Source organism: Penicillium verrucosum (genome assembly GCF_028828655.1).
Source record: "Penicillium verrucosum strain IBT 35672 chromosome Unknown utg000001l_segment0_segment0, whole genome shotgun sequence".
Classification (NCBI taxonomy): domain Eukaryota; kingdom Fungi; phylum Ascomycota; class Eurotiomycetes; order Eurotiales; family Aspergillaceae; genus Penicillium; species Penicillium verrucosum.
In genome coordinates this window covers 1,901,253-1,913,662 of record NW_026643210.1, presented here as the reverse complement: position 1 = coordinate 1,913,662, position 12,410 = coordinate 1,901,253, and the positions used below count along the sequence as shown (strand labels likewise).

The window sequence follows — 12,410 nt, the reverse complement described above, 5'->3', positions numbered from 1 at the left end:
TAAATTGCCGGGAATATTTTGTGGAGTCATGTCTATATTAATTTACCTAACTAACTAGAGATTGGAAATAGGAAATAGGAATAGGAAATAGGAACTAGGAATGATATAGAAGTTCCAATCAAAAGAACATTGACCTTATAAGAGAGTCCAAAAAAAGAAAAGAAAAGAAAAAGGTGATGGTCACTCCCGATTGCAACCCTAAGAGAAGAAAAACAATTTAGGTTACTATCTTATATATACATATATACACATATATATAAATATATAAATATATAAATATATAAATATATAAATATATTGAATCTAGATAATTAAACGTATAAACGTATAAAAAAAAATACGGAGTACATGTACTCCCGTACTCGGTATGCACATAGTCCACGCCGAGGTCGACTATTGGCAATGGCTGCGGGCACCGACGTCGATCCGTCAATCTTTTCCACCTTACTTAGTCCTGATTGGTATACACTGCCACCCCTCTGCGGAAAAAATGGAGAAAATAAAGAAAATAAAGGGAAAAAAAAAAAGAAAAGAAAAGAAGAGTCTCCTTTCACTAGTGGAATCCAATCCCTTTCCTTTCTACCCGCTCGGAGGGGGTGTCACTGACAGCACTCTGTTTTAAGACCAAAGTCCCGGATAGAAGAAGAGGGGGAAGAGGAGGGGGGAAGAGAAGAGGGGGAGTAATAGAGGTTGGAAGGTATTCTGTATTCTGTATTCTGTTATTCTGTATTCTACATGGGTATATTCCCTTTTCAATCCCCCAAAAGGGAGAGTCTTAGAGGGGCAACGGTTAAAATGCATTAATTCCCCAATGATCTACCATGACGAAGATCAAATCTATCAGTTACTAGCGTTTGCATTGACCACTACTCTTTCCTATGTTGTATGTGATCAAGTTTAAGACTATCGAACGCCTTAAGATCAAGTGGGGGTGTAACGGAGTACTTTTTATTGATTTTCTCGACTTGGGGCGACATTTCACCACTTTCACCACTTTCCGGTATACTTCACCGGTTTCTCCCCTTTTAACCACACGGAACGTGGGACGTGTGATCAAGAGGTAAGGCGTGGGGGCTTTGACATTTCCCTGCACCTTGATCCTAGCTCAATGATCGACCGCCATCCTGCAATAAGTTGCCCTGGGAAGACATGCGTATGAGTAACCCTGTGTCCTGCTGTCATCTAGAAATCTCCCAGTCTATTTTCTGACTCCTCCAATAGCGGATCTCTCCACTATATTGATTATAAGCTTGCGTCCTCGGCATTGGATCTTTTGGTGACTCTTGTTCCTTTCTATATTCTTACACCGCGCTTTCGTTTTTTTTTTTTTTTTTTTCGTTTTTTTTACTTCGAGGTACACTCCCAGATCTATTACTCAGATATGCTACCCCAAAGTACCGCGAAATTCAGCGGTCCTTGCTTGTGAATGTGAACAAAGATCTACCAGGGAAGAAAGTGAAAAGAAAAAGAGGTGAAAACAAAAGCAAAAGAACGAAAAGAAAAAAAAACACCCGAAAGAAGCATTTGCCCCGTGGGCCTTTTCCCTTTCCTGCCCGACACCCGATGCAATCACTCGTGCTTCACCCCCCGAGCCTCAATATCCCCCAGTTCGGACAATCCCGATTCAAGGGCCCAGAGCGGCTGCCGTTGAATCGATCTTGGTCACCCAATGCTCGAGGGTGTAGTCCCTGGGCTCCTATACCCAATCAATCTATGTCTGGATCCCCTCCAGCAAAACCCTCGGAGCCATCCGCAGAGATCAAGCCTCGGGGATATCCTTCCTCTCCCGTAGTCACGGCTGAACGGTCTGCTGTGTCTGCACTGGAGCTATCACAAGGACCTGTTAATGAGCCACGATCACAGTTTGGATATAACGAACGGGGACCGGTATATGCTGAATCTCCACTACCAGGAGCACAGCCGTGTCCACTCCCAACACTAGACCCAACACATCCCACAGGTCGCCCGCTGGCACAAAAATCAACCCGACGTACAAAAGCGCATGTGGCATCGGCTTGTGTCAATTGCAAGAAAAAGCACCTTGGATGTGACCCAGCTCGTCCATGTCGAAGATGTGTGCTTGCTGGAAAAGCTGTAAGTGTGAAGAAATACCCCGTGAACTGTGCAATTGCAGCTAACGAGTGCGGGAAAAAAAAGTCAACATGCGTGGATGTCACGCACAAAAAGCGAGGACGACCCCCGTTGAAAGCAGAGGATTCGTCTCTCAGGTCCTATACCACACATTTGGATAACCCGGCTATCCCAGCGGAGGCCCACCCAACCATTCCCCCGCGGCGGACCACTATGCATCGAGCCACATCTTCACGAGAACTACGGCCCATGACAGACCTACAGGGATTGGGAGATGTAAACTCGGCAGTACAGACACCACATCGGTGGTCCGCTTCAGTATTTCCTCTAACGCGGCCTATGGACCTCTCCCCCACGATTCCGGGGGGTATGACCCGACGACCATTCTCTTCATCTGGTCCGCCATCCCATTCAGTACCGACACATCCACACGCACCTTCGCCATACATGCCAATGGCAGGGTTTAATCCAGTGTTAAAAGGCAACACCATATCTGGTAGTATGGAGCGGCGATTCCCAGCATATGGCGTCCCAGCATTACCACCACCAACATCACCTCCCCAACATCAGCCACCGCCAATCGGGATACCCTTTCTACCGTATACCGAGACGCCTGGAAATCATATCCGCCCAGCAAATGATCCACGAGTATCACTATCGCCTCGGAACCCATACAACATTGAATCGCCAGTCCGGCTCCCTCCAATCCATCAGGCCACAGCCGGGCCACCACCTCCTCCTCCTCACCATGTCCATCGCCTGAGCGACCCGTACCCGATGAATTGGACTCTCCCAGGCCGAGAAGAATCTCTTCACGACTCCCGCGCTCTTCCTCTCCACAGATCTGCAGGCCCGGTCTTCAACTACTCCCTTCCTCACCAACGCTCCTCCTCCATAACAAGCGCAACCATGGATCCCATACCCCGCCACCTTGGACCAGTGGAATTGCCGTCCCCGATCCAGATGACATCGGGCAACTCGCCTTCCCTGACGAGAGCTGAACCACCCAGCACCGAAGCTGAAGGTCACGACAGCCGGCCTATTAAACGGCGCAAGATGGCTTTGGATGACATGGTCAACGGCTGATTTTGACACTGCTCTTAATCCCATAACCAACATGACACTGATACTGATACCAATCGGAGGCTGGAGTTCCTCCTTGTACTGTATAATGATACTTACTTGAATCCCCTGTAGCAGGGTCTGGGGAATAATTATTGCACCGTTTGCGAATCTTTGCCGGTGCGAGCACCGAGCAAATGATTCTCGACGGACAGTTTTGGATTTATTTTCAACTCCTCAGCTTGACCCCAATTCCCACGTCTCGATTCATTTTGTTTTTCAAATATGCAGGACATGAAAAAGCATATGTTCTCATTTCCCGGTGTTTTCCCTTTTTCTTTTTTTTTTTTTTTTTTTGGTCCCTTTTTCCTATGTCTATGCGCCAGGATATCCCATCCGCGTTGTTTCCTGCTTTGCTTGAATTGCATTTTATCATATCACCATCTCAGACATCATTCTCGGATATGCTTGTCTCTCTACTCTGCTGGACAAAATGGAAGGTGGCTGGTTGAGGGTCTCTTTTGTCTGCCATCTCATTTGTCGTCTGTTTATCCCTTTTGTCACTCGCATCTCATTTGTCTATCTCCTTCGGCTGATTCCCCTTCTCGCGAGTACCCCCTACAGTTGATGCGCGATTTTTTGTCCTCGAGATATCATGGCATGGCGTTTCGCGAACATGGGGGTGGTCTTGCATTGGTTTTTGCTCTATTTTATATTTTGGCTCTTTGGCGTATATGAAATGTCATTGACAGCTTAGTTTGGCTGTTTACCTTGACGTTGTCTCTGATCGATTGTACTTTGGTGTCTGTACGTGTATGCGTACAGGACTATGTATATACACATGTAGTAGGATAAATAACTACCACTCATCCATGTCAGTCTTGGACCTGATGTAGATAGGGTATAATTTCCATCTAGTTAACCGCTGCTTACTTTTCAGCGAGGTAATAACCTCCTTCCTTCCTATGTTGTAGGTTGCCGACTGTATGCAGACATTTTAGGCTTGGTCTATGAGATTAACCGAATTTGAGCGATTGTTGAATACTTTCTTCTAATAATAGTAGAGATATTAAGAATATAAAAATAAAAATATAAAAAAATGCACTAAGAGGGAATCGAACCCCCGGCACAACATAACTCAGTAGTCAGGTGACCACTTGGAAGTGTTATATGTTACCACTACACCATTAGTGCTGGTTATGATAATGCATAATTTCTTTAATTTATAACCTATTACACGAATTTTCCAAAGAGTAATCTCAATATTCAATTCTTGTCGAGAGTCTAAAGGAATTCGCTAGTATAAATGTCAGTGTGGGCGACGATACGGTATCAACTATAATGGAAGCCCCTAAGATTGTATTTATGCATAACGAGACGTGGTCGGAAAAAATCAATTGGTATTCATACTGTGGTTGGATATATATATTGGTGAGATTTCCCTCTATTTTGCCAACTATTTTGATCAACACATTAAAGATGGATAAAGAAATAAAACCCCAGATTCATACCAAAGGACAATATATAGAAAATTAGTGTAGCCTTTTTAGAATTATCGATGAGATATACATGGCAAGCTTACTAGCTAGCAGGCACGCCTAGTAAGACAGACTTCCAGAGATAGAAACCTACCATTTTTCTTCTATCAGCCTTTCTATTTCACCCTCCATCCTTATTTACATACTTATGTCTTTGATAACAATAACCAAGTATGTCCCTTCTATCAATTCCTCTAAGTCCCTACCTACGTGTAGATAGGGACAACCTCTGATTACGGCCAAGTTGAAGGCGCGTATCATAACCATTTGCTTTTTTCCTGCTAGTAGTACAACCGTTGCCTCCCTCCCCCTTCGGCCGAGCCAATTTGCCATGTTCAATGTATTTAGTGGACTTGATCTTGGAATGGCCATACCCCCCACTATGCCTCTCTCTGCCCAAGAGCTTCTAAAATATCTTCCATGAGTTGCACAACTTCTTCCCACTTCTGCTGATCTACCTTTTGCTGCAGGATATCACCGTCAGTAATAATGATCGGGCATAGTGTTCCATCTGTGTCAACTGTTGCACTAAACTGCTGAATAAGTTGGGTCAACTGGCCCTTCATAATTGTTTCGCCGTTGTTAGGAAGTGGCAGAATTGTGGACAAGAAGGCGGTGAATAACCAAATTAAAAACGACAGTTGCAGCGTTCGACTGCGCCCTCGAAAGGATCAGATTGCATGAATGGGTAAGTATTCACTGTAACAGAGTTAGTTAATAATTCATTTGGAAGGTTGATTGGGTAGTACGAACGTCTGGCGCGTTAGACCACTCCACCCAGAAAGAAACCTACCAAACAAAGGCTCAGAGTAGCAAACAAACATTGAGGGCGCGTTAGACCTCCGCTGGATACTACCTACATGTAGTAGCAACGGCTTATGTTTTGTAGTGCAGACATTATACTTGGGCAATATACAACTAACCTGAGGGACGGATCTAGACCGGGAGCAGTCATCAACCACCCCTATGACAGTCTCTTGCAGAACGAGAATTTCAGAATTATATAGACTTTTCAAGTCGAGAACGCTAATTCATTTGCACCAAACCAAATTAATATAGGAATAAGATAGAATAATGAGCAATGCTCAATTTATTACACACAGTGCTGCTACTTGGACATTTGAACATCTCGATATATCAGCCTCCCCTTCATCTGACGAAAAGTACTGTGAGATACGACCTTGCTTTCTTTGTCCACGGTACCACCAAGCGCCCTAGACTGCCCAGAAGTAGTGAACAGAATTCGAACTGGCCAATGCGCATTCCTGGAATGTGCAAAGAGCAAGTCCACAAACTCCTGGCACATGTCCCGTGCGCTTCCCTCAAGAAGATTGAGCCTAGAGATGATGCAGTACCGTAGGGTAGGTGTATTCTCCAGCAGGTATTTAAGCAGCGATAAACCTGTTGTCCAACGCTCCCCTGGCTGCGTGAGTCGATCGAAAATCTCCGGCCGTAGGTACACTCTGTCATCAGGCAGTTGGAATTGTAGTAGCTGGCAGATTAAACTGTAAACAATCGCCATAACGCCAGCTTTGTCTTCGACGTTGCGAATCTCGGGGATACTCCCGTATTGGGGTCGTTGGCAGATGTAAGATACAAACTGGGCTCGAGCTCGGATTGCCGTCCAAATAACCCCGAGAGCAGCGAGTTGGGCGCTGGTTTGTGGGCCTGTTTCGAAGGGGCTGATAATCCAAAGTTTGAGAGAATTGCCCGATGTAGCTTGTGCCCAATTCCCGAGGATTTGGACAATAGCAGGCTCGGCGACAAGTCGTCCCGTTTGGAGGGCGAGTCTGATTCCATCACAGCCTCCCATTTGATCGATTTTCGGCTGAAGGCGTTGACAGACCCATTTGGCCTCCGACCTGTTGAGGCCCCCAGGAACATCGACAATTTCTGCAATTTCTCTTTCGTTTATTGATGAAGTACCTTGTGCTATTGTTCTTCCGGTCTCGTGTTGGCCTTGCAGCTGCATGCGTTCGAAGCGTTCTTCCCATTGACCCACTAGAAAAATTCCAGGACTGTTAGCGAGACATTGTGATGGGATTTAGATATAAGGAGACGTTGCGTACTGCGTTCAGTCATCTGCAGCATCAGGGTTGCCATTGTTCCGCCAGCCTCGTTTTTCTCGTTTCGAATCTCATTTACCCACGTAGCGAGCCGCTTTTCAAAGGAGGTAAATGACTGATCAAGCTTGTTTAGCTGCCATGCGTTCTCGATTAAGGCCTGATCACGGATGAGTCGAATGGAGCGTTTGATCGTTTCGGTGGTGTCCTCGTAGCCCGTAGTAAAGTTTGAGTTGAAGGAATCGAGCCATTTTGAAGGTTTTGGTTTCATATACCAGGTGGCTACCCTGATGAAGAAATGGAAGTATTGCGTATAGATATCGGACAGTCGCTCTTGCATGGCCGGGTTGTCATAAAGGTCGAGCCACTGTGTACAAACAGCGATGCTCTCCGATAGCTCTGCTATATAGCCCGACAGCTTTTCCGCAATAGTCGAGTAATTAACCGAAGCCTATTCAATCACAAATAAGACCAACCCCTTTTTGCGTGACCTGAAACTCTCACCTGAATGACCATCGTGATAGCACCACACAGAGCAGAGGTGTAAGAGGTTTGACTTGGGAAACATTGAAAGATTTGCTTGTGTGCGTCAAACTTTTGGCATATCTTTACGAAGTTCGTCGCCGCCTAAAAGAATTATTTTTAGTTAAGCCACTGAGACGTTTGCCCTCCTTCCGCCACTGTGGTCCTTACCTTGCTGTTTGACTCCGTCCATTGAGTCTCAACTTCATTGATGATTGAAGTGACTTGATTCACTGTGAGCTCCCCTCGTTGGCGGATGTAACTAGCCAGTTTCTGTTCGGTCGCGTTTCGGTGGATGAGTCGTGAGAATCCTGATTTGCTCTTTTCCGCTTCTACCTTCTCATCCAAAGATTTGAAGAATTCATCGCATTTGGATTGGAGTGTTTGACGAGCTAGTTCGAGTCCTTTTAAAGAACTGGATGAGAAGGGTCAGCCTCTCCAGCTGACTCCTCTTGATTCCTCAATCTTCCTTTACCCCCTCTGACATACCTCTCTACTGATGGTTGATCATAATAAATACGATCCATTCGCAGTTTCTCTTGTGTGTTGATCTCTGCATCCAAGTTTCCTTGGTACGACTTGACCTGAGAAGCTAGATCTGAATCGTCTTTGAGTTCAGCAGTGAACCGACGCACCAGATCGGGCCGTGAGAACTCTTGTGTTGTATTCATAGTGTTTTGTCTGCTGTGTAGCAAAGAAGCAATATCAGCAGAACAACAGTGCCAGTTTAAACACACCCCTTGACCTGAAAATCCAACGGGAAAGGTCTAGCGATATGCTGACCTCAATTAATGCATCCGTCGAGGTCCATATACAAAGATACCCCCTAGCTAAAGTTGTCATTCGACCCAATTTGGCTAGTATAACTTCTGATTCGACGTCGAAAAAATCTTACCCCCGCTTCAGCCAAGTCCGTGATCACATCCCGCTTACATTTGCATTAGCCAAGTTCAAAGTCAACATAGACTCGTTCGTAGTTGTTGCTAGAATGCGAGACTTTCGGGACCGGATGCTTCCACGTGTCGGCACAAAATATGTTGTACATATATATGTACATGTAGGGAATCTCTTTAACTAACTACAACATAGTTATAAAGTACTCAGTACTCGTTCGGGAATTGGACTAGATCTGCGGGGGTGGTTGGGCTGACATGCATTATCTGCAATAAGCTGAGTGGAGTGGAACCAATTCAAGTGGATTTTGCTAATATGAACTGAGATGCGCCATACGAGTTTACATCAGGAGTTTTCAGCCCCCAAATTGCGTCTTACATCGCTGCCGATATAAATAGCCAGATACGAGCTGTGCCTGGAGAGCGAGACATGGAGTTGAAATCCAAAGAGTTGCCGCTAAAATTCCCAGTCTCTTTTTCTCCCTTCAGCAACTGTCGTGAGCAATGGAAATTCTCACAGAGCCAAGCACTCGCCCTTCTGGATTTGAGGCTCATGAGGTGCAGTCTACAATGGAAGACAGTGCACTTGCCAATCTAGCGACTGGTAAGTTCAAATGAAACAAAGCGCTGCAGAGCTCTATCAGCTGATTAGACAACAAGCGAGCCAGAGCGCTACAAGTGTAGTCAAAGCAGAGGGAATCGTGAGTGAGACAAAAACGCCCGACGGAATAGAGATCCTGGATGTCAAAGATATCACCAAGGTTGAGCCAGAGTCGTCCTTAGACAAGGAGAGTGGTGCGGACAAGACATCTCCTGAAGTCGACGGAATCGTTGCCACAGCAATTACGGCTGCTACGAAGAGTCAAGCAACTATCATTTTTGTTGATCCTTTTGGCACGCGTTGGACCTTTCCATACGAGGATTCTAAAACTTGGGACGTAAGTCATGCGGGCTTGCTCTTCTGCTTGTCTCTGCTGAATCTTTGCAGGACACCAAGAAACTGATCAAAGCCGTCTTTGACACATACTCCACTGAATGGCTTGCGCATTACCTGGATGAAGAAGAAAACACTGACGAAACATTTTCCATTATAAAAGTTCAACCCGAACATTCAAATATCCTGCCCAGTCATTGGGAAAGTTTGGTCTCACCCGGATGGGAATTCAAGCTTGAATTCACATTCGATGTGCTCTACTCTATTCGCAAGCGGAAAAGGCTTGCAGAAGAGGAAGAAGCTGCGGAAAAGGCCGATAAAGAGGCTGAAGGACCTGACGTGGTGGAAGAATTGAGTAAGGTGTCTTATGTCGCAACATATTTGGCCCCGGATAGCGATGGTGATTACCAACGCCGTAATACGAAGCGACTCTCCGACAAGACAATCTTTACAAAGATTTCCGATGTTCAGATCCCTAAATCTGTGATTGAGGAGCATAGAGAAGTCTACTGCAGCAACAAATATCCTACCGATCCTGAGGATGACATGTTCGACACAATTAGCAGTCCGGTACTCTACATTCACTCGCCAATTATTCTCAATGCCCTCAATGCTATCATTGATTGCCAATCACGACCAGACAAGATCCCTCGAGTCGAATATCGCGTCGAAGGAATAGAAAGTGATCTCGGACAGGGTCGGTTAGTGTACCCTTTCACTGATCTTCATCACTATAGGGAGAGATTGCTCCAGTATCGAGAGGAAGTGGGTGAAACTCATGACGCCGAGTACACCACAACATGCCAAGAGCATATTGACATTCTGGTTGAATATCTGGATGGGCTAACAACAATTGGCGTGAGAGACGCGGAATTTCTCTGGAACAGCGATGTCCCAAAGACGACTTTCAGCTCTCTCTGGCTCTTGTTAAAGCCTGGAACAGACGTCTTTGTTCAGGAGCAAGGAAAACTGAATGCATATGTCATCGAATCATTTTCGGGAGGAGTGCCATGGGGTTCTCCTAATGCTCGTTCGCAGCCATACATTGTGAATGTTTGGAATCTCAACTCTGACGGCCAAATCCTAAGTCGTTCCGTTAAAGAAGTCAGCATTTCTATTTTTGACGGGCAACGCGAAATTACCTCTCTTCCTCTATTTCCCATCAAGTTTCATGTGGACGAGGACCCACAGAATCCTCTACGTCGGAAATTGGTGGATCGAGGGAAAAGATTTGTCGATATGGTGAAGACGCCTACATTCCAGGAGTACAGCGGTCCAAGTAGACTACAAGGCAATCGAACTGTAAGTTAAGCATGGGATGCATCTACACTCATTGTTTTATTCCCAGGCATTGTCCAAATCTCACACCCATATAGTTTAACCAAACGCGAGTCGTCGTTGATCACGCTAGTCAACCATGGAGACTGAGCGAGATCTCCGATGAAAAGCACGCCCATTTTCCGTTTGAAGAACTCTACGACGTTGAGCTGGGCCAAAGAACAAGGATGCCAAAATGCGTATGCAAAACATGCCAGGCGAACAGTCTGCGCCAACACGGAATTCAACGTCGCGTTTTCGACGACTACGATAACATTGATTTGAGCTCGGTTTCCACCCTAACCAATCATCAATATCTACTATGTTGGTCGCATGTATATGCATACGTGTTGAAAGACCGAGTCTGGGGTATGAATTGACATGTTTCTGCTGGTTGGGGCACCGCTGATTACGGGAAATAGATATACTGGAGGTATCCAGCCTGAGGGATCCAAAGATACATAAAGGTATCATTGACACGCTGGTTTTGAAGCCTGAAAGCAACAAGCAATTGATCAAGGCCGTCTGCGAGATATTCGGTGGAACGTACAAGCAGGCTTTTTCTTCAGACTTTATTCAGGGCAAAGGAGAAGGACAGATCTTGCTACTTCATGGTCCTCCAGGAACAGGGAAGACTCTCACGGCCGGTATTAAAAATCTCTAGATTGAAGAAAGTCTTGATGTGACCTGTTACTAACCATCATCATGGTACCAGAGTCTGTTGCAGAGTATACAGGTCGACCTCTTCTTAGCATTACTGCTGCAGATTTAGGCCATGAACCAGTGCCACTGGAACAAAATCTGCTTCGTTTCTTCAGAAATGCAAGACATTGGAACGCAATCGTTCTTCTCGATGAAGCGGATGTTTATCTCGAAACTCGGTCTGCCCAGGATCTTCGACGGAATAGTATTGTTTCTAGTAAGTTGGCGTGGTGCACTAGTGCAAATAGCGGCTAAGTAGAATTTACCTGCACCAGTTTTCCTGCGAGCCTTAGACTACTTTCAAGGCATTCTTTTCCTCACGACCAATCGCGTGGGAAGTTTCGATGAAGCAGTCTTGTCACGAATCCACGTGCAGATCGGATATGACCCACTCGATGAGGACTCAAGGAGGCAAATCTGGGATGGTTATTTCAAGAAGCTCTCCAAAAACCATAACAATGATGGCCAGGAGATTCGTTGCTCATACGATGCCAAAGAATTCGTCCGGAAGTCAGATGACCTCCGGGCACTCAGATGGAACGGCCGCGAGATACGAAACGGTAAGTAGCACGCAGCAATCTCACTTTCTCGACTTGATGCTGACACTATCCAAGCATTCCAAACTGCCGTGGCTCTTGCATGCTTCCACGCAAAGCAGGAAGGGAGTCCTATTCCAGAGTTGACAGATGACAATCTTCGTCAAGTCGTGAACATGTCTCATAATTTCAAGAGCTACGTGAAAGCGGTTCGCGGAAAGGAAGAGGATTATGCCTATGCGGCAGGAGTTAGAAACGATACCACAAAAACTTCTGGGGGAAGTGACGAACGATCGAGAAGCACGGATACGTCTACCTTCTAGTGACAGAGTCCCTCCCTCTTTCCCTTTCTCTTTAGGTCGGTTGTTCTTTCATTGATAAATGCACACAAAATATTTCTCTCTTAATCGGGGCATAATTGGATACTATAATGTCTCGTTACTATTAGACGATAGCACCTATTTGATGGAAGAGTGAGACAGTAACAGGAATGGATAGTAAGTTTAGGAAAATGGCAATATCTTAGATCTCGATCTTCACTTCCCCCTTGGTTCTATACGAACTAGCAAGCGGGGATTTCAGGAAATCCTCTTCCTACAATCCCTCACCTATAGGAAAGTCAGCACTTGGGGCAGGATATAGAGCTAGGCAAAATAGTCCAAGGAGGCATAGAAGATCATTGAGTAGGCACAGTGAAGGGACGATGATATCAGGAAATGGGAATAATTCGACAACATTAATTGCGATACCAT

At 45.6% G+C, this 12,410-nt stretch overlaps 4 protein-coding genes across 4 annotated transcripts; 2 read left to right on the top strand and 2 right to left on the bottom strand.

The window, feature by feature from the left end:
• Nucleotides 1-1,713: 1,713 nt before the first annotated feature.
• On the top strand, nucleotides 1,714-3,177 carry sclB (uncharacterized protein; the record flags this gene model as incomplete). Its single annotated transcript, XM_057213404.1, has 2 exons — nucleotides 1,714-2,094; nucleotides 2,158-3,177. 2 exons carry the CDS (start codon nucleotides 1,714-1,716, stop codon nucleotides 3,175-3,177), a joined length of 1,401 nt encoding a protein of 466 aa, XP_057075287.1.
• Nucleotides 3,178-5,071: 1,894 nt separating this feature from the next.
• Nucleotides 5,072-5,257, bottom strand: N7516_000681 (uncharacterized protein; the record flags this gene model as incomplete). Its single annotated transcript, XM_057213403.1, has 1 exon — nucleotides 5,072-5,257. One exon carries the CDS (start codon nucleotides 5,255-5,257, stop codon nucleotides 5,072-5,074), a length of 186 nt encoding a protein of 61 aa, XP_057075286.1.
• Nucleotides 5,258-5,799: 542 nt separating this feature from the next.
• Nucleotides 5,800-7,947, bottom strand: N7516_000680 (uncharacterized protein; the record flags this gene model as incomplete). Its single annotated transcript, XM_057213402.1, has 5 exons — nucleotides 5,800-6,692; nucleotides 6,761-7,205; nucleotides 7,259-7,381; nucleotides 7,448-7,691; nucleotides 7,766-7,947. 5 exons carry the CDS (start codon nucleotides 7,945-7,947, stop codon nucleotides 5,800-5,802), a joined length of 1,887 nt encoding a protein of 628 aa, XP_057075285.1.
• A 726-nt stretch (nucleotides 7,948-8,673) lies between these two features.
• N7516_000679 (ATP-binding protein) lies at nucleotides 8,674-11,981 on the top strand (the record flags this gene model as incomplete). Its single annotated transcript, XM_057213401.1, has 8 exons — nucleotides 8,674-8,773; nucleotides 8,830-9,107; nucleotides 9,158-10,405; nucleotides 10,480-10,789; nucleotides 10,843-11,067; nucleotides 11,136-11,339; nucleotides 11,398-11,682; nucleotides 11,737-11,981. The coding sequence occupies 8 exons, from the start codon at nucleotides 8,674-8,676 to the stop codon at nucleotides 11,979-11,981; spliced, it is 2,895 nt and encodes a 964-aa protein (XP_057075284.1).
• Between the last annotated feature and the right edge of the window lie 429 nt (nucleotides 11,982-12,410).